The sequence below is a fragment of the Sphaeramia orbicularis genome, chromosome 17 (assembly GCF_902148855.1).
Source record: "Sphaeramia orbicularis chromosome 17, fSphaOr1.1, whole genome shotgun sequence".
Taxonomy (NCBI): Eukaryota; Metazoa; Chordata; class Actinopteri; order Kurtiformes; family Apogonidae; genus Sphaeramia; species Sphaeramia orbicularis.
In genome coordinates, this window is record NC_043973.1 from 57,644,792 (window position 1) to 57,667,184 (window position 22,393).

At 41.1% G+C, this 22,393-nt stretch overlaps 1 protein-coding gene across 1 annotated transcript in view; it reads right to left on the reverse strand.

Moving 5' to 3' along the window:
* Positions 1 to 22,393, reverse strand: part of LOC115436686 (protein EFR3 homolog A-like) — an 85,243-nt gene that overhangs the window by 29,171 nt on the left and 33,679 nt on the right. The window contains 4 exon segments of the mRNA XM_030159594.1: positions 4,850 to 5,000; positions 8,789 to 8,831; positions 8,834 to 8,915; positions 12,024 to 12,100. Of these exon segments, the coding sequence (XP_030015454.1) occupies positions 4,850 to 5,000; positions 8,789 to 8,831; positions 8,834 to 8,915; positions 12,024 to 12,100 (353 nt within the window).

The following is a 22,393-nucleotide window of genomic DNA, read 5'->3' on the forward strand; positions in this document are numbered from 1 at the left end:
CCTTTAACAATAAAATATGAATGACCTGAACAAATGTGAACCTGAAATATCTAAAGAAAATTCAGTGTAACTGTACCATATTCTGTCTGTTCTTAAATGTTTTGTGCATTTGTAGATCTGATCTCATGCGTATAAATGATCAGCTGAGGCAGAATATTGTTAAAATTGCACTTATTTTAGTTCAGAAATGTCTGTTTTTTCTGGTTATTCACATCTTTTTTGTTTGGATAGTTTGTAAATATAAATCTTTCCATGGTTTAATGTTATTTTTTTGCACTAAAACAAAGAGGAACATTTGTATTTGTCATTATTTACAGGTTATTCTATTCTTATTCTGTATTCTGATCCAGTTGGAATGAAACTGAGTTGAATGTGGAACCAGAACTTAAATACATTTGACATCCCTGATCTAAATATATATATATATATATATATATATATATATATACAAAACAGAATAAGTGAAAACATGGATGTGGAAAAACCTCCACAGCATCACAGCAGTGACTGTATGTGGGATCCTGGTCTGAAGTGGCAGTGATGATGATGAAGATGATGATGATGAGGTTAAGGAGGCAGTCCAGCCTGTAATTTCCTCCCTGTGGACGAGTGCAGAGTGTCCTCTGAGAGGCCTCCATTCCCTCTGAACACCCATACCTTGTCATTGTCCACTGCAGCAGATTGGCTGGTGCCCCCCACCCCCTACCAACTCCACTCTACCTGCTCATTTACTCCCATTTTATACCTGACCTCTCCAGGGGGTGACGCTGCAGACAGAGGGGGGTGAGCTGAAATGATGGAGATCATGCATGGATCCGAAAATCTAATGGTTTGGTTTTTATTTCATCATAAATATATTGTTACACTGAAGAAAATAGAACCATAGTTTTTACCAGTGGAACCAGAACACACATAGAACCAAAACCACCAATGAACCAACCCTATAATGAACTAAAAGATAATAAAACCAGTGTAAAAGATGAAAAAACTAAAGAAAAGGTGGATGAAATGAACTAAAAGATAATAAAACCAGCATAAAAGATAGAAAAACTAAAGAAAAGGTGGATAAAATTAACTAAAAGATGACAAAACCAGTATAAAAGATGGAAAAACCAAAGAAAAGGTGGATAAAATGAATTAAAAGATAACAAAACCAGTATAAAAGATGGAAAAACTAAAGAAAAGATGGATAAAATGAACAAAAAAGACAATAAAACCAGCATAAAAGATGGAAAAACTAAAGAAAAGGTGGATAAAATGAACTAAAAGATAATAAAACCAGTATAAAAGATGGAAAAACCAAAGAAAAGGTGGATAAAATGAACTAAAAGATAATAAAACCAGTATAAAAGATGGAAAAACTAAAGAAAAGGTGGATAAAATGAACTAAAAGATAATAAAACCAGTATAAAAGATGGAAAAACTAACTGGTCATTAGTGTTCAATCCAATACATGAGCATCTTTGGAACAACTTCACAGATCTGTATTAAAAACACTAACAAGAATTTTAGCTCATTTTTAAACATTTAAAAAAAGAAATACAACATATAGAGCCGTTTGTTAGAAAACTATAATATTAGACTACATTCTGTAAACACCAGGTGTCCAGAGCACGAGTCATGGATGAGTTCTGATGACATATTTTGTACGAATGTCCAGACAGATCCACTCAGGATATGTCGACCATTTCTTCGCTATCTGCTTGTTTTCCATCGTGTTTGGGACCAGAGCGGGCTGCTGCCCTTGAGCAGATCAGGCCATGGTGTAGGTGGGAGAAGAGAACAAACGCGGTCACTGAACCCATGCATCACCGTGTTTTGAATACCTAAGCCAATGGTGAAGTTGATCAGCGTCATTATGTTTGTAGACTTGGTCCAATGGTTGTAATATTCATGTTCTTTTATACCATCTTAAACTTCCTGTTAGTCGGCTGCTGCATCTCGCTGTATGTACTTGACTCCTTGCAAGTAAAATCTTCTGATTCCAGAATCCAGTGACTCCGTCTTTTGTCTCAGCGTGCATCACAGAATTTTTCTATCACTGTTAATGCCTGTATTTACCATCTATGAATATGTAAACAATGAGTCCTAAATAATAAAACTATGATGGAAGTCGTAGTGTTCATGATGTGATTGGTTCCAGCAGAATAATTTAGAACCAATCAGCTGTGAAGAACCTTCCACGTATTTAACGACCGATGGGCGTTACATTAATAAACACAGACGTCGACAGATAAACACCCCCTTCATCACAGTACTTTTCAGCCTTTAAATGAGCTGAAACTGAAACACCAGCATTCATTTAAAGGCCTTTAATTGAACACAGTGAATCCTTCCACACAAACAGAATGAACTGGTGCTCAGGCCCATTCCAGCCCAGGTGGCATCAACCAAACAAGACTCATCCAAACGCCACGGTGACGTCCAACAGCAGCGTCCGACAGCGGTATTTGCCACACACCGCTCTGTCGTTTATTTTATTTTGTTTTGTTTTCCCTGGGGCAGTTTTAAAGAACTCCATTAAAAACAGTCATTAAAAGTCCTGTGAAATGGACTGGTTTAATTTCACCACTGATTACACAATGAGTAGGAGGGAGGGAGGGAGGAAAGAGAGGGAGGGAGAGAGGGAGGGAGGGAGAGAGGGAAAGAGAGGGAGAGAGGGAGGAGGGAAAGAGAGGGAGGGAGGGAGGAGGGAAAGAGAGGGAGGGAGGGAGGGAGGGAGGGAGGGAGGGAGGAGGGAAAGAGAGGGAGGGGGGAGGGAGGGGGGTTAGTAGAGGTTGAACCCTCAGATTACTCAGTCCAGTCCATGTCAGTTCTGTTGAACGAATACACTTGAATCCTAAACAAACGTACAGTTTGTGTCCAAACTGATGCTTTGGTTTAATTAAACACATCCAACAGTCCAGGATCAGCTGAGACTGGATGATGATATTAATGAACTGGAATCACTGACCTGAAGGAAAATAAACTGACGATTTCAGTAAAGAAGACTCTTGACAATTGTTAACAGACAACGGACGGACGGCACTGGTACCAAATGACCATCAGACCCTTTGGACTGTTGGACTAAACAGAACCAGTGTCCCTGTCCGTCAGCATCTGTTCTATGTGGATCAGAACCAGCTGAATGTGTTCTATGTCAAGTTCTGTTCTATGTTCCAGTCTTGGTTCTGTTCTATGTTCCAGTCCTGGTTCTGTTCTGTGTTCCAGTCCTGGTTCTGTTCTGTGTTCCAGTCCTGGTTCTGTTCTATGTTCCAGTCCTGGTTCTGTTCTGTGTTCCAGTCTTGGTTCTGTTCTATGTTCCAGTCCTGGTTCTGTTCTGTGTTCCAGTCCTGGTTCTGTTCTATGTTCCAGTCCTGGTTCTGTTCTGTGTTCCAGTCTTGGTTCTGTTCTGTGTTCCAGTCCTGGTTCTGTTCTATGTTCCAGTCCTGGTTCTGTTCTGTGTTCCAGTCCTGGTTCTGTTTATGTTCCAGTCCTGGTTCTGTTCTATGTTCCAGTCTTGGTTCTGTTCTGTGTTCCAGTCCTGGTTCTGTTCTATGTTCCAGTCCTGTGGTTTGTATCAATCTAACTATAGAAGTGGGCGGGACTTTAACTGGAGGAGAACTGAAGTCATCCAATCACAGTCCAGATATGACTTCTATCAGAACTAGACTGATATGTGGAACCACTGACATGTTCTAAAGCACAGGTGTCAAACATGCGGCCCGGGGGCCAAATCCGGCCCGCGGGGTGAATTTATGAAATGCAAAAATTACACTAAAGATATCAACAATCAATGGTGTCAAAATCATTTTAATTCAGGTTCCACATACAGACACATACAGTCCAATTAGATTTCAAGTGGGTCAGAACCAGTAAAATATTATCATAATAACCTATCAATAATGTCAACCCCACATTTTCTCATTGTTTTTCTGGTGTAAAAAATGACATGAAAATGTTTCCATTGCCAAACAATACTTTTACAAAAAATGTGAATAATCTGAACAAATATGAACAAACGGAAACGTCTTAAGAAAAGTAAATGCAATTTGACCAATATTCTGCCTGTTACTAAATGTTTTGTTCGATTGCAATGCACATGTGTAAATGATAAACTGATAAATGGAGGCATAATATTGTTAAAATTGCACTCATTTTTCTTAAGACAATTCAAGTTGCTCATGTTATTCAGATTCTTAAGGAAACTTTGTAGATGTAAACCAGATCATAATATATTTTTACTTTTTTCACTGTTATTATTTTAGTGGTCCAGCCCACAGCAGATCAAAATTAGGCTGAACGTGGCCCCTGAACTAAAATGAGTTTGACACCACTGTTCTAAAGCATCAACAGATGGACCAGTAGAAGGAAAGGAACAGGTAGAACATTTAAAACATTCATTTAAACTGTAATCTGAATGGACCTGCTACTAGACATGACCTGTGGCCTTGGTTTCAGAGCAGGACGTGTCACCCCCCCATCTGAAGGCAGGTGTTGCCCCCCCCCGGCTCCTCTGTCAGACTCTAAATACCAACATAAATAATGCAGACTCATCCAAACCTTCTGCTCCGTTTCCTGCTCTGACGAAGCCGAGGGTGAGTGGCACCGACTGAACCGACCGTCTCTGCTTCAGCTTCAGAAACAGGCCTGACATTTGGCAGCACATCCACTTACTGAGGCTGTTTCAGAGGCCGTTTGAGATAGTTTCACAGACAGTTTTTGAGGCCGTTTCCTGTCACTGTGTTCCACGTAAATGAGGATGAACACCATCCGAATAACATTAACACACGTCTGAGAACAAACCCACACTTCAGGATTTAAAGGAACATTGGTTCAAAAACACTGTCCCTGGTTTATTGGTTCTTACCGAGTTGGTTCCTAAGACCTGAAGGTCCGGTTCTCTGGACTCCAGCAGCTTGGCCACCATGTGCAGGAAACTCTCCACGAAGGGTTTGATGCTCTGGGAGTGACAGGCCATCAGCAGCTGGTCCAGAGCCTCCATTGCAATGACCACGTACCTGCAGAAAACACAACAGGTTCAACAGGTGGTTCAACAGATGGTTCACATTTCAACACCAGGTTTAAACAGTTCAACACTAGATTTAAACACTTCAATACCAGATTTAAACAGTTCAACACCAGGTTTCAACAGCTGACCTTCCTCTGCACATTTACTAACTTTTACATTTAATCACATGAATCTGATCAGCACAGTTTGACTTAACAGTTTAATTTAAGTGTGATTTGAATTAAACAGCGTCTGGAAAAAGTGAAATCGCAGCCAAGTGAAGTGTCCTTCTGATGTTCTAATCACAGTATTGATTAACTGCTGTCGGTTTAAATCCACCAGGGAGTTTTTGTCTCTGGCCTTTTTTAATTAGTTTCCGGGAGCTGAGAGCACTCCAGAGTTGAGGGAAATGACTTCAACATCCACATTCTGGGCTGATGAGTTCAATGACGCTGCCGTGGAAACGTTCCTCCAACTGTTCGTTCACTCGCTTCATTTAAAGGACGATATTATTAGAATTATTCTAACTGATGGAGCAGCAGCTGATCTAAAACCAAGCACAGACCAGGGATCTAAAACAGACCAGAAGGAGGAATGTCAGCGGATTATTGATCCTAATTACAGACATTAAGTAGAAGAGACTGGCAAAGATGATTCAGATTCAATAAATAATTCCATAAACTGGAGGAGGAAACAGAAAAGCAGGAACTATGACCAGAAAATACCTCCTAAATATACTCAACTGTTATATGACAGCGTATTAAGGCATCACAGGAAAATAAAAACACTGTCACTATGAGAATAAAGTCAGAATATTATGAGAATAAAGGTGTAATTTAAAAAAAAACAAACTGATAATTTAAAGGTGCCGTATGTAGGATTGTGGCCAAAACTGGTACTGCAATCACATTCCAAATACTGTAGAGCGTGGTATCCTCTCCTCCTCCCCCAAAACTAGAGGTTGCCAGATCCAGCATGAGCGTCTACTACTAGCGTTTCCACTAATCCTCGCCACCACACCATAAATTTCATACAAAAAAATCATCACCAGACTGATTCTACATAAGTATAATATATAACAGAACAGGACAAACATCCTGAACACTCAAATGGAAGTTAACACAGGTTCAGGAGATAGGGAAAAGGGAAATGAGCCTTAAGTTTCACTTTTACTTCTGCCAAGTACATGAGGCACGGATTGCTACAGTACCCCACCACCACCACCCCCTGGTGGAACCACGGACAGCAGACTACTGAACCCCCCCCCCCCCCCGCTTTTTCGGATTACACACCGCTACATGAAAAGGTCATTTCCACAGAAAACACTGAACTACAAGGAGATACCATGGCAAGAGACAAGTCCTACACCAGTACCCGGTCTCTTCACCAGTCCAGGACCGGCAGTCTCTTCACCAGGGCCAGGAGAAGAGACCGCAGCCTGGCCCCGGGTGAAGACACCGACGGTCTAGGACTGGGTGCAGAGACTTCCCCGGCTCTCAGTGGTTCTTACTGGTGGTCAGACTAAGGCAGAGCCGGCGGCGGTCTTCAAATTCTTCTCCGCTTTCATCCGTCCCCATGTTTCAAAATCATCTCCTATACATCTCCTAGTTTTGTTTCTCACTTTGTCACGACGTATTTGGGAATAATAAGAGGCCTTTAGGCTTATTAACTCTTTCCCCGCCAGAGCATTTTACAGTGAGTTGCTAGCCAGCGCCAGCCTTTTTGGTCATTTTCACTAATCTTGAATGGCTCACTGAAAATATTGCGTTAGGTGTATGTGAACACTGAATACATCAAAAGAAAGAACAGAACTTCAACTTTTAAACACAAAAAACTATTTTATTCTATCTTCATTCATTCATGAGGTATTAACATTTGAATATTGGTCACTTTCGGGAAAAAACTAAATTTTGAACAAAAAGCTGAGAAAATTGTATATTTTTTTTTCCAAGATATTGATTTTCAAGATAAAACTGATTTCCTATTCACATTTTTTGACTCTTTCTTATTTACCAACAGTAACACTGTATTCAAAATCACAAAATAAAATAATAATAACAGCAATAACAATAACAAACAGTTCTAAGATATCCCATCATTCCACAAAATGTTACAGGAATCCACACCAAACTTTAGACAAAACATCTTCTAAAGCGCCAGGTTCCTTCTAACCTTTACACATTTACATACATCAGTGATAAGTCTAACACATATTAGTTTAGCCTTTTTCATATAAACACTTCCATATTCCTCGTTTTCAAGAAAAACAAGAAACAAATGCACTAAATACTGTAGATTTCTGGGCTTTCCTTGACTGCACCAGGTCCTCCTGTTGGACCACCTGCTGTGTTTGATCTGTAAATAATTATATGGACATCTAGTTATTTATCTATTTATGAATATATGTATTTATGTATTTCATACTAAAGCCAAATCAAACAGTGTCTTACCTGTGTTCCTGCTGACATTATGGGGCTGGACCACACCTGTGTTGAATCTGTTCTGTGTCCACAGTCTGAATCTGAACTCACTCTGTCTAACAGATGCAGACTAGCTGTCCTTTGTCTTTTCCCACATCTAGTTGCATGTCCTTTCCTTGAATGTCCACTGTAAATGTCTCTTTTCTCTTTCTACTGTCAGTCATTTTCTCCATGTCGCTCCATGCCCCCCCCCCCACACACACACACACACACTTTCTCCGTGTCGGACCCTCGCCGCTCCATTTTCCCGTGTCCATCTCCCTCACCTTCTATGTCTCCATTACTGTCTTTAAAGGGTTGTTCTGAAGGTCCATCATATATTTAATTGTCAGACTTTGTCTCCATAATCATCTTTAAGGCTTTTGAAACTGCGCGCGGTTCCTGCAGAGTCAGCATTTTCTCATTCAGAGCGACTGGCACTGTATGCGTTGCTATGGGTTACCAGTGATTCAGTGCAAAAACTTCACACCAGGTCCTTCATTTTTCCTGAAAAGCTGCTTTATTGTTTGTTTTTGGACTAAGGAAAGTAATTCACATGATTCCCAACAGCTCCAACTACAGGAAACCAGAAACCGCCATTGACGGAAAATCTTGTCAGTGGCGAGGAACGAGTTAACGTCAGACATTTATGATCAGAAATGTTCCAGCTGCAGCTCAGTGGGAACTACCAACCTGGATGAACAAAGGCTACTGACTCTGTGATTGGCAGACAGGTGATGGGCGGAGCCTCAGACCAAAACACACAATGACAACATAAACATCATTTCAGGGCTGACACTGAGCTTTTCAAATGCAAATATTCTAGCTGGACTACTACTGTCAGTGAGATCAGGATTTGAAATGAACAGGATTCCTTAATGTCTGGTGAAAGTCAAGGCCATTTTATAATTACTGAGAACAGAATTCCTACATACTGCACCTTTAACAAAAATAATGTCATACTTTTATGAGATTAAAGTCGTAATATTTCAAATGTGTGTGTAAAGTCATATTTTGTTTTCATGTACATACACGTTTATTTCTACAAACTAAGTGCATAATCAAAACAAGAAAAGCACTCGGAGAGCGCAGACCTCCGCCAAGACAGATCTGACCCCCCCCCCCCCCATCACCACCAAAATTTAATAATTTCTTTCTTGTGCCAGTATCAACATTTCCTGAAAATTTCATGAAAATCCGTCCTTAACTTTTTGAGTTATCTTGCTAACAAACAAACAAACACACATGCAAACACACAAAGCAAAGTGATCACAATACCTCCTGGCGGAGGTAATAAACTGAACCAAACCCAGGTGCATTGTGGGTAAATGCCACTCACCCGTAGCGATGCCTGACCACATCCCGGCTCAGCCTCTCTGCCAATACGCTCCAATCCGGTCCAGTTTCTCCGGCGCCGAAACAGCATAGAACGTCAGCTTCTCCATGTCTGATTTACTAAGGCCATCCTGTAAGAAAAACAGACAGCATTAACCCTTTAAAAACCAATTATCAGACATGTTTATGAATCCTTTTAACCCTTTAACACCATGTGCATGTGGGTCACTTCAGGGTCACATTCTCTCACTGGTTGCCTGCACAGTCCCTAGCTGTCTAAAATCTGCCACCATTGTACCCATCCCCAAGAGACAGTCGGTCAGCAGTCTGGATGATTATAGACCCGTGGCTTTTACTTCAATTGTGATGAAGTGCTTTGAAAGACTGGTGCTACGGCACATCAAATCTTTGTTGCCTCCCAGCCTTGATAAGCACCAATTCGCATATAGAGCCAACAGGTCCACAGGTGACGCCATTAACACAGCCCTTCACACGGTGTGTAAACATCTGGAACAACCTGGCACTTATGCAAGGATGTTGTTCGTGGACTTCAGTTCTGCTTTTAATACACTCCTTCCAAGCAGACTGCTGTCCAAACTGCGCAGTCTGGGTATTGGCGAGCACACCTGCAGATGGATCGGAGATTTTCTCAACCAACTTGTCTGCAGTCAGTCAGGATGGGGCCTCATCACTCTTCTGTCCTGACAGTGAGTACTGGGGCCCCCCAGGGCTGTGTGCTCAGCCCCATGCTGTACACCTTGTACACCCATGACTGTGCACCAGTCCACAATAGCAACATCCTGGTCAAATCTGCAGATGACACTACTGTGGTGGGGCTGATCCACAACAATGATGAAACGGCCTACAGAGAGGAGGTCCTGAACCTCACCACCTGGTGTTCCCTTAATAATCTGGCACTCAACTCCTCGAAAACAAAGGAGTTGGTGCTGGACTTCAGGAGGGAGAGGGAGGATCCCCCTCCCCTTCTGATCCGAGGCGACACCGTGGAGAGGGTCAGTGACTTCAGATTCCTGGGTACATACATTTCTCAGGACCTCACATGGGGCAGAAACACCAGTGCCCTTGTGAAAAAAGCACGGCAGCGCCTGTACTTTTTAAGGTCACTGAGTAAGGTGAACCTGTCCCAGGAACTGCTGCTGTCCTTCTATAGATGTTCTGTGGAGAGCATCCTTACCAACAACATCTTAGTGTGGTACAGGAGCAGCTCTCAGGCTGACAAGAAGGCTCTGGAAAGAGTCAGGAAGTCAGCCCAGAGCATCATAGGAGTCCAGCTGTCCTCTGTGTCAGACATCTATAACAGCAGGTGTCTGCGAGGGGCCAGAAGCATCAGCCTCGACGGTTCACATCCTGGACACAGCCTGTTCTCACTGTTGCCCTCAGGGAGGAGGTACAGGTCCATCCAGGCCCGCACCTCCAGATTTAGCAGTATGTTTTATCCATGTGCAATACGGGTACTGAACACACTGTAATGACAATACCTCACAAAGGACATATATTTAACATATGTCATAGTGTTCAGCCAGGGTCAAAGTGCAATATATACTTAGCTCTACTGTTTTCTTGGTTGGTAACATGCCTGTTTTTATACTGTATATATATCTACACTTCTTTTCTTCTTAAACTTTGCACTACGCACCGCTAGAGAGTTGTCTCTTATAATTTCGTAGTACATATGTATAATGACAATAAAGGCATTCTATTCTATTCAGTTCAGATTCAAAACTGATAGAAGTCGCATTTAATGTGGAATATGAACCAACACACACACAAAAAAAAAATCGCATTTCACCAGGAAAATCTGAACTGTGCGTTCAGACCTGCTGTGTGAACAGAGCCTTAGTTGTGTTTTCACACTGCATCTGGCACCCAGTTGTTATGGTGGCGTTCTTCAGATTGCCGTGGAAACCATCGGACTCTTTAGCGTCACGCCTCTTCACATTTACAACAGAAATAATTGGACAACACCGAAGCCGCTGACATTGATAAATTGTTTTATTACAAGGGATTTTGATAACGGGAACGTGACATGGGGCTGTATTATGGCCCATTTGACCTTGGTGAACGGAAGGGGCGGAGGGATGCGGTCGCCGTAGTACCATCATCTTCCGTGTTTCCTCGGAGGAGCCTCAGTGTCAGCCGACCTCCGCCGTGAGAAATTGAAATAGTGGAGACCTCGTCAAATTAATTATCACATACTGTGAGTCTGAGGACATGGAAGCACTCAGGGAGAGGGACTGGAGTCAAACGAAGCCCCGCCTCTTTTACCTACTGACCCCTGACGGACTCATATGAACATCTCTACGCTTTTCTTAAGCTTGTTTTTTTTTTTAAACCAGTAACAGCCTGAATAAAGCTCCCAGGGTTAACACTTACCTGTCTGAGTGTCGGACCCTCCACTCGTCCATAAATGGATTCAAATCATTTTGTGAGGTTAAAAATCATTTGTATCATATTTTTGTCCAAAAAAGAATGATTTCATGTTGCAAATATATTTTTTACATTTTTAAGAATTTTAAAATGGTTTCTTATAATATCTTGAAAGTTTGAAAAGCAGCATATATAGTATCTAATCTATCGTATGTTACAGTAATAGAACATCACCATCCTTTTAGTGCAGGTGTGTTCAAAATTTTTTTGAAGAGGACCAGATCTGATAATGTGGAGATTACCGGGGGCCAGTGGTCCCTTCTGACATTTTTTAAACAGTAAAAATTATATATAAATGCACTGTTCTATAACAATTTTATTTTCATTGTCACAATATCATTTTTAACACGGCAATCACAAAAATAACGCTCTGATGTTAGTTCTGAACTAACAGAATATGAACATTTGAACAGGATCTTAAACTGTAATGTCTGTAAAACAGAATTTCAGTTTGAACACAGGAACATTTTGTGATATAACATTAGATCCTGTTGGGATCAAATAAAAATGTGTTTAGTATTTGTGCAGATTTCTGCTGTAATTCAATTCTTCAAGGAAATAATAATAAAAAAAAAAAAAAAAGAAACAAACAAAAAATGGCCTTTTTAACATTATCATGATGTATGGTATTGTGATCCTAGTGTTGTGATTTGTATTCTACCGCCAGATTCTTGCCGATACACACCCCTACTTACCATTGAGCATAAATAATTGTCTGTTGCTGTATTTGCGGTTCATTTAAAGACCCCCATCCTCTCTGAATGTTCCCTAAACAGCCGCCTGTTACTCACTTTGGGGTCCTCGGGGAAGATGTTGTCCACCAGGCGTTTGTATCGGGGCCTCAGGGGCCCACAGCAGCCGCAGACTCCTGCAAAACACAACAACAGTAGCAGTGTTAGCCGTTAGCGCCTGACCTTTACCCATAAGGCATCAGGGGTTCGGCTCCAGCGGGACAGAACTCTGATCTGCTGAAGTAAAGTGTGTGTTTGTAACTCTTTAACATCGACTTTCACATGCACTGGATACACAACAGCGAGGCCAGAGGAGCCGGCGGCTGCAGAGCCCGGTTTATGGGAGTGGAGCTGAGGGTGGGTTTTCCCAGACCAGGGTCCAGACCAGCTCTGGGTTCCTCCAGGGTCTGAAGGTCGTCTCCCATCGACTGCTGGGTTTCAGTATGAGCGGCTGCTGCCTCTGAGTCAAGAAGTCCACATGAGTCAGACCAGACGTGACTCGGGTCAGCAAGTTCAAGTCCAGCTGTGTTCACTGACATTTGGGGAAATCTGAGCTTTTGTCAAATTACCTGAAAAATAAGTGGAAGATGTTCTTTAAACGGATCAGGAGGTCAGAGTTTGGTATGAACTGTTTTATCCATGTCTGTGGAAAGCAGTAACAAACATGATCACATACATGTCACTAAGGCCAGGGTGAGATTTGTTGGGGGGGGGGGGCAACCAATGCAAATCCCATCAGGTTGTGACAGGTGTTTTCTTCCACCGTTATCCTCCATTACTGACACTAACGTCCACCTGAACCCAACTGTCACAGTCTCAGAATTTGAAAATGTCTCCATGCACTGGGACGGCGTAAGAGGGTGGGGTGGGGTGGGGGGATTCATGGGGCTCAGCATTTGTGTGTCCAGTGGATACAGGTTAGAAGGTGTGAAAATTTCATGTAAGATCTGCTGTTTAATAGAGGAATAGAAGCAAGAGTTGGACAGTGAAAGCATGTAGTTTCACTTTCATTTCACACCAGCGTTAGTTATGGACTGCACCCCCATGTATATAACTGCTGCCCCCCCCCCCCCCCTTGTTTTTTTTGACAAACCGCACCCTGACTAAGGCTCCATTCACACTGAAGGTAAATGTGGCCCAAATCAGATTTTTTTCACCCATATGTGACCTGTATCTGATCTGTTAAAGACAGTTGGAACAGCACTAATCTGACCCAGAACACTTTCATATGTGGTCCTAAATCTGACCCAGAACACTTTCATATGTGGTCCTAAATCTGACCCGGACCACTTTCATATGTGGTCCTAAATCTGACCCGGACCACTTTTATATGTGGTCCTAAATCTGACCCGGACCACTTTTATATGTGGTCCCAAATCTGACCCGGACCACTTTCATATGTGGTCCCAACTCTGACCCAGACCACTTTATATGTGGTCCCAACTCTGACCCAGACCACTTTTATATGTGGTCCCAACTCTGACCCAGACCACTTTTATATGTGGTCCTAAATCTGACCCAGAACACTTTCATATGTGGTCCTAAATCTGACCCAGACCACTTTTATATGTGGTCCTAAATCTGACCCGGACCACTTTCATATGTGGTCCTAAATCTGACCCAGACCACTTTCATATGTGGTCCCAAATCTGACACAGACCACTTTTATATGTGGTCCCAACTCTGACCCAGACCACTTTTATATGTGGTCCTAAATCTGACCCAGAACACTTTCATATGTGGTCCTAAATCTGACCCAGACCACTTTTATATGTGGTCCCAAATCTGACCCGGACCACTTTTATATGTGGTCCTAAATCTGACCCGGAACACTTTCATATGTGGTCCTAAATCTGACCCAGACCACTTCATATGTGGTCCTAAATCTGACCCGGAACACTTTCATATGTGGTCCTAAATCTGACCCAGACCACTTTTATATGTGGTCCTAAATCTGACCCAGACCACTTTCATATGTGGTCCTAAATCTGACCCAGACCACTTTCATATGTGGTCCTAAATCTGACCCAGACCACTTTCATATGTGGTCCTAAATCTGACCCGGAACACTTTCATATGTGGTCCTAAATCTGACCCAGACCACTTTCATATGTGGTCCTAAATCTGACCCGGAACACTTTCATATGTGGTCCTAAATCTGACCCAGACCACTTTTATATGTGGTCCTAAATCTGACCCAGACCACTTTCATATGTGGTCCTAAATCTGACCCAGACCACTTTCATATGTGGTCCTAAATCTGACCCAGACCACTTTCATATGTGGTCCCAAATCTGATACAGATTTGATATTTACCTCTGTCAAGGAGGTTATGTTTTTGCCGGCGTTGGTTTGTCTGTCTGTCCGCGTGCAAGATAACTCAAAAAGTTATGGACGGATTTGGATGAAAATTTCAGGAAATGTTGATACTGGCACAAGAAACAAATGATTAAATTTTGGTGGTGATGGGAGGGGGGGCACTGATCTCCCTTGGTGGAGGTCTGCGCTCTCCGAGTGCTTTTCTAGTTTCCAATGTGGCATCAGTCTGACCGTCCAGGTCCCATTTATCTGAACTTTACGTCATTAAAATGCGAACGTCCCAGTTGTTGGTCAGAGCGGAGAAAAACCATATTTCCTTCTGTAAACACAGTGTGTGTCTGCGTGGTCTCGTATTCCATCAGGACCTCTTTAGTGCATGTGGGTCACTTCAGGGTCACATTCAGTTCAGACTCAAAACTGATAGAAGTCGCATTAAATGTGGAATATGAACCAACACACAAAAAAATCAGATTTCACCAAAAATTCCAAATTGTCCGTTAAGACCTGCTGTGTGAACAGAGCCTTAGATATTTTACATTCTACTACCTGGGTGAGTAAATTATACACACTGTACACTTCATGTTATTAAAGGTTGTATTATTTTTGACAATTTGTTTTTGGTCTGAATTCAACAGTTGTTTATTTTTACCAGATTTTTTAAAAATTCTGACCCAACCATTAAAACAGTGTTAAAATTCCTGCACTAATACCCTTCTACCAAGTGAGTACACTATACACACTGACACATTTAACCTAGAACCAAAAATAATAATACTATGAACCAATGTTGGTGTTAATCACTGACATATGACAGGAGGAAAAATAAATAAATACATTACAAACGTAGAATTTAAAGGGTTAAAAATGACAGTAATTGTGTATTTGGTGTTTTTGAACTAAAAAACATGTAAAAAGTTTCAAAATTCTGACATTACAGTACTGAGCATATTACGTACTTCAGGTGATTACAAAACCTCTGTGGGCGGAGTCCAGAGAGTTAATCGCTTTATTGGATAATTTAATGATCTGAAACCGACATATCGCTCCCTGCTGGCAGGATGCCCCTCCTTTGTGTCATTTCTGGTCTGATTTCCGTCTTTTTCAGTTAATTTCCTCCCAAATAGCTGCAAACATCACCACCTTTCTCCTCATTAAACCAAAGGGGGTGTGGCTTAGCATGATTGACAGCCATGCTAACCCTCTTTTTCTGTGTAAACATGAGTTAATGTTGGGATATTTCAGCTCCACTTGTGCATTATTCAGGTGTAATTGTGGATCATATAGAGCAGCTTAGTGAGTCACTCTGAACTCCAGCACGTGTTGGAATGAACGAAAACGCTCGAAAACGAAGCAGAATGTTCTTGGATTCACATACGCGGAAGTGGAACGGACACTATTAGCAAGACGGAAAACCTCTGCACTGGTTAATATGTGTGAGATGAGTTTTAAAGCTTCAACCTTTTAGATTCTACATCAGACAAACACGTGAAAAAACATCAGAATCCACATTGATCTGAGTCATATTCACTGGATTAAAGCCACAGCTCATATCCAACAGACGCAGTTTAAACACAGTTTCAATCGAATGAAAGGGAAAACTCAAAAAAGAAAATGGAAATGTCCTAATTAATGGAAAAAAATCACTTGAAAAAGCTTAAATGTAGAAGAAAATTAATTTAGGACTCACTACAAACATAGTTAAGTATTAAAACCACAAATAATCATGTGGTTTCCAGCGCATAAGCCTGGGGTTGAAATAAGAAGATGATGTTGGAAAAGTCATAAAAGAGTCAAATTAATCTAAAATACATGCATTTGACTTCAACTGTTCATACTTTAGACCAGTGGTTCTCACACTTTTTACAGTGGAGTACCCCCTAAAAAGGACTTTTCACAGCAGAGTGCCCCCCTTAAATAGACTTTTTACAGCAGAGTACCCCCTGAAATAGACTTTTTACAGCAGAGTACCCACTGAAACAGACTTTTCACAGCAGAGTACCCCCTGAAATAGACTTTTTACAGCAGAGTACCCACTGAAACAGACTTTTCACAGCAGAGTACCCCCTGAAATAGACTTTTTACAGCAGAGTACCCCCTGAAATAGACTTTTCACAGCAGAGTGCCCCTGAAATAGACTTTTTACAGCAGAGTGCCCCCCTTAAATAGACTTTTTATAGCAGAGTACCCCCTGAAACAGACTTTTCACAGCAGAGTGCCCCCTGGAATGGACTTTTTACAGCAGAGTGCCCCCCCCTTAAATAGACTTTTTTACAGCAGAGTACCCCCTGAAACAGACTTTTTACAGCAGAGTACCCCCTGAAACAGACTTTTTACAGCAGAGTACCCCCTGAAATAGACTTTTTACAGTTGAGTACCCCCTGAAACAGACTTTTTTATCCAAGTACCCCCAACTCTCACTTCAGCATTTTTGAGTCCAAATGTGTTTCTGTGGCAAAGGTGTCTGTTTATATTTACAAAACTTTGTAAACAAACATATATTTAACTGTAATATATATTTTTTTAAATAACACATTTTTTAAAGTGAATTTTGTGTAAACAATAAACTAAAAGTGCCCTCTGTCATTAAGAAAACTAAAGAAATTGGTCATTAATTAATAAATGAATGAACCTTTCATCAACATAAAATAATTCCTTCTTTACTTAAATAACTCACTTTGAATCATATAAAATATAAATGTTCTTCAAATGTTACCAAAGACAATACAACTATTATATGAATGTATTTATTGTGTTTTATATTTCTGCATTAATTCTATTTATTTATTTTATATTCAGTACATGATGACTTATTTAATGAATTTTTACATAAACATTTCCAGTACCCCCTGGGCTTCTATCCAAGTACCCCTGGGGGTACAGGTACCCCACTGTGGGACCCCCTGCTGTAGTGGAATGCCCACCTGTCGTTGCCGTGGTGTTTCCACATGGAACTACAGAATCTGTGTGAAGTCCGTGTCCTCTGAGGACTTCATTTCCCAGAAGCCCCTGCTGCCAGCGGCTGCAGCTGTCTAAGGTGACGTCGGGACACATTAACACCTGCAGAGTTTATTTCTCCTCTAATGTGCGGGGGAATGTGACGGCCGCCCTCCAGAGCCTCCACATTAATCAACTTCATTAAGGCTGGCGCTTGACGGCCAGTCACCACGGCAACCCCTCTGCAGCCTCTTTACGGCGTCTATTACGGATTCTGCAATTACCTGGCGCATTAGGGCTGAGAGGGGCAGCGGGGGGGGGGGTTAATGGGACCAGACTCCACACAACACCAAAGACGAGGAAAGGACACTCGGGAATAAATCTATGCACTCAACACATTTATTACATAATCAGAGAAAAAAAGTGAAACGGAGCTGTAGGATTAGAGTGAAACACTGGATATCTATGGGTTAATTAGTGTCCACATATTCACATGTGTACAATAGATCTGTATTCATATTAGTCTGTAATGTACAAAATAAATACGTCTAATTGTTGAATGAGTTCAGCGTACATTAAATGTATTTATCAGAATATGAATGAATAAGTTTGGACAAGAATTATAAACAGGAAATGGGACTGTACGCTTGTTCTTTCTCCATCACGAATATGAATTCACCACACGACTCTACTATAAAAAACGCATCCTCCGCTCACAGACATTATTTCTGGAGCAGAGGATCCATGGGTTCACAGACTGACCATGGTTGGTCTAAAGGTTGGATTGGGGACCTGGTGTCGTTCTCTGACTTTGTCATCCATCTTGAACAGTGATCCAAATCTCACAGTGCACTACGTTTGGGACAAATGGGGCGGGACCACGGGAACATAATGTAAACATTAGCTTAAGTTAGCCTACATTTCGTGATTACTTCAGCCACTAGCTAGTAAGACACTACTGTGGTAATTCTACTGTTTTCATCCATCTGTGTTTATCAGACACCAGACTAATATTACCTATTTTGACTGAACTAATCCATCCAACACTAGTTTGACAGACTAGAACCACAGCTGGTTCCAGACTAGATCTGACTAGTTTCTAACCATAACCAGTCTGGGTAGTGGGTTAGTGCTCACTAACCTAAACCTGAAGCCATTATGGGATGGAATCATTAGTGACTCATCTGCAGCCGATATTACCTTTGGGTTAAATACAGATCTGTGAGAACTGGAGTCTTCTGTGTTTATCCGATGAATTGATTAGTTATTAAAATAATCTACAGGTTAAACAATTATTAAAAGTAATCGTTAGTTGCAGCCCTAAATAATAATAATAATAATAATAATAATAATAATAATAATAATAATAATAATAAGCTTATTATGTTATTATATATATCAATCATGGGTGAGAGAAATAAATTTCCAACAGGAGGAAAACAAACACTGCACAATGGAATAAACAATAAACAAACATTACACCACAGGTTGTTTGTGGTTGTTGATGTTACTCACATTTTTTAAAGCATATAACAGGTGTAAATGTTTTCATTATGTAATGCCACTTTTTTTTAATGTTATTATTTTCTTGGTCTGACCCACTTTAGATCATAATGGTCTAAATGTGGAACCTGGACTAACATGAACTAGGGTCAACGTCCAGGTCCATGAAGTCCATATAAAGCGGACTCCTGGGTCCCAGTGGTTCCATCAACCTTCTAGAACATGTTCTGAAGCAGTTTCCCTTTGTCATGTCAGATCTACACCAACCTGAACCTGAAAACATCGGAGTTGAACCCAACCGTCTGTGCTCTGGTTGTTCAACAGTGACGTTTTCTATCGATGTTGCCGATTAGATTTCAGGTTGTTGTGTTGTCGGAGCAGACGCCACCATGTAATGAATCTGTCACGGTATTGGCTGTCGTCAGACTCGGTGAGGCGGTTTCACCTTTCGCTGTGATCACAGGTTCGCTTTCTGTCCATTTGGCTGGAGCTCAACCGGAGACGATGCAGTTGGACGAGGACGGAGTTTGGGTGAAAGTTCATCACAACCTGCCTCTACACCTACGGTCCATGGACTCTGTAGAGAGCTTTAAGAAACACCTCAAAATCCTCCTGTTCAAAAAGGCTTTTTAGTCTCCCACCTGACCCAAGGCCACCACAAACTGATTACACTCTATGTATTCATCATAACGTACTCCATGTGTCATCCCCCCCCCAGTCTCTCTATATCTCATCGCTCTCTTCTTTTCTCCTCCTTTACTCTCTCTCTCTCTCTTTAACCCCAACTGGTCAAGGCAGTCGTCCATCCTTCAGGAGTCTGGGTCTGCTCGAGGTTTCTGCTGTAAAGGGAAGTTTCCTCGCCACTGTCACCAATCACAAGTGTTTGCTCCTGAAGGATTCTGTTGGGTCTCTGTAAACTTAATTTGATTCTGATTTGACTGATAAGCACTTTGGACTCTGTCTGTGAAAAGTGCTCTATAAATAAAATTTACTTACTTACTTACAACCAACATCTGTAAATACCAGAAGACGTTGGTTTGTCTATATTTTTACTATCCATGAGTAATCTATGACATGACCTGGAGTCATCTGCAGTTTTGTGCATCGTTTTATCATGTATCTGTACTTTTTTAATGTTTTAAATGACTGTGGAGTATTTACAGTCCAGGATACATTTGCCTACAGTGACAATACTGTATCAATCCACATTCTGAAGTAAATAAACTGTCATGTTATTTCCTCTCCGGCCTTTTACCTGCAGGGTTTTAGACGTCACGGGTCAATAAAACCAATGGAATATGAAGGAATCATGAGCCATAACCTGTTCCCTCCTTCCTAATTTATGTTATTTTCACATATTTACCAAGTTCCAAAACTTATACCCGAACAGCCACAAGGACAAACTTAACCAATGACACCTCATTTAAAGGTAATAGCCTGTAGTTCCTTTTTTACTATGTGGATCAAATACAACCTGAACAAATAAAACCAACCCTCATGGGCTCACTCACTTATTAAGACATTAAAATTAAACTAACACAAGTGTCATCGGCATAGAAATGTATTTAACTTGTGTATGTTGATGTTATGACCAAGCAGTAACATTGTGATGAAGAACAGCAAAGGACCAAGACCTGAATCCTGTGGAACTCCATATTTTAACACTTCTGAAGACCTAGTTTCATGTTCAAAGTTTCATTTCTACACAGAATGGCCTCCTCGAACATACAAATGCAGCAAAATAAAAAAGGACATTAATTTAAGACATTAATTAACATTCATTTTACCTTTCAAGGCCACTCAAGGTCAAGGCATCAAATAAAAGCCATATGTGACTTCTATCTATTGGAAATAGTAATTCCTATCAATATCTTCAACTGTTTTCAAGTTATAGCACTTTGAAATGTGTCCCCATTACAAACAATAGGGATTTAATTTTTTTTCAAAATTTCAAAAAATTTCAGAATCAATATTTCTCAGTTCTTTGAACAAACTTGGTAGATCTTACCCCAAAGAACCTCTGCTATGAATTTCAATTAATTCTGGTTAGTGGTTTTGGAGGAAGTTTCTTGAAAAATTGTTTAAGGATGGACAACAGACGGACCACAACTGATACCAATAGTCCATCAGACCGTCGGGCCACTGGACTGAAATATACTCATCCACGTATTAGATACGAAAATTAAAATAACATGAGTGTCACTGGCATAGAAATGTATTTAACTTGTGTATGTTGATTTATGACCAAGCAGTAACGTGGATGAAGAACAGCAAGGAACCAAGACCTGAACCCTGTGGAACTCCATATTTTAACATTTCTGAAGACCACTGTTTCATGTTCAAAGTTTCATTTCTACACAGATGGCCTCCCTGAAACATACAAATGAAGCCAAAAAAAAACAACAAAACCCACCCTGATGGGCTCACCCATTTATTAAGACATTTAGTTGAAATATCTCAATAAACAACAAGAGAAGGAGGGCCATTTGGGTTCTACGACCTGCCTGAAATTCCTCAAATACAACATAACCATTTAGAAAGAAATCATCTGGTCTTGCCCAAGCTATAATCTAAAATATGTGCGTAATATGGGAGATGGAGGGGCTAATTTTAGGATCTAACTCCACGGAGGCGGTGCAGGAATCCGAGTGGAAGTGTAATGTTTATCTGATTTGTTTGTGCAGAGGCAGCGTCGGCAGGAAATGAATGACGGCGGCTCCGAAAAACATAAAACCCGTTCAGGCTAAGAGCATCATGGCTTCAATACTGTAATAGAGGCGATGCATCAATGTGAGAGTCCGGCTATAGATCTGACAAAACCAATTAAAACAGATGAGCATCCATCTATGCATTCCTAAAGTTACACCATCATATTATCTCATCAGGAGGTTTTTTTTAGACTAGAAACTGAAGATACTGGGTGTTTTCTCCATGAAAAAAAAAGACACTTAGACACTAGGTACACAGCTGATGGTCTTCTTAGAATAAAGGGGGACATATACTGTGCCTCATCAGCATAGAATGTAGTGAACAACATTTATGTCACTTATGACCAAGTAGCAACATGTGGACGAAGAACAGCAAGGGACCAAGACTGACCCTGTGGAAACTCCATATTTTACACTGCTGAGGACAATCAAAAGTTTCACTTCTACACCAATAGTCATCCCTGAACATACAAATAAAACCAACCCTGATGGGCTCACCCATTTATTAAGACATTTAGTTGAAATATGTCAATAAACAACAAGAGAAGGAGGGCCGTTTGGGTTCTACGACCTGCCTGAAATTCCTAAAATACAATATAACCATTTAGAAAGAATCATCTGGTCTTGCCCAAGCTATAATCTAAAAATACGTGCATAATATGGGAGATGGAGGGGCTAATTTTAGGATCTAACTCCACGGAGGCGGTGGCAGGAATCCAAGTGAAAGGTAAATGTTTATCTGATTTGTTTGTGCAGAGGCAGCGTCGGCAGGAAATGAATGACGGCGGCTCCGAATTACATTAAAACCCGTTCAGGCTAAGAGCATCAGGCCTTCAATACTGTAATAGAGGCGATGCATCAACGTGAGAGTCCGGCCTATAGATCTGCTGACAGACAGCTGCATAACTCACAGCGCACAGATCCAAAGATTGTGGTGGTCACACGACTGATAAAATGACACCGAAC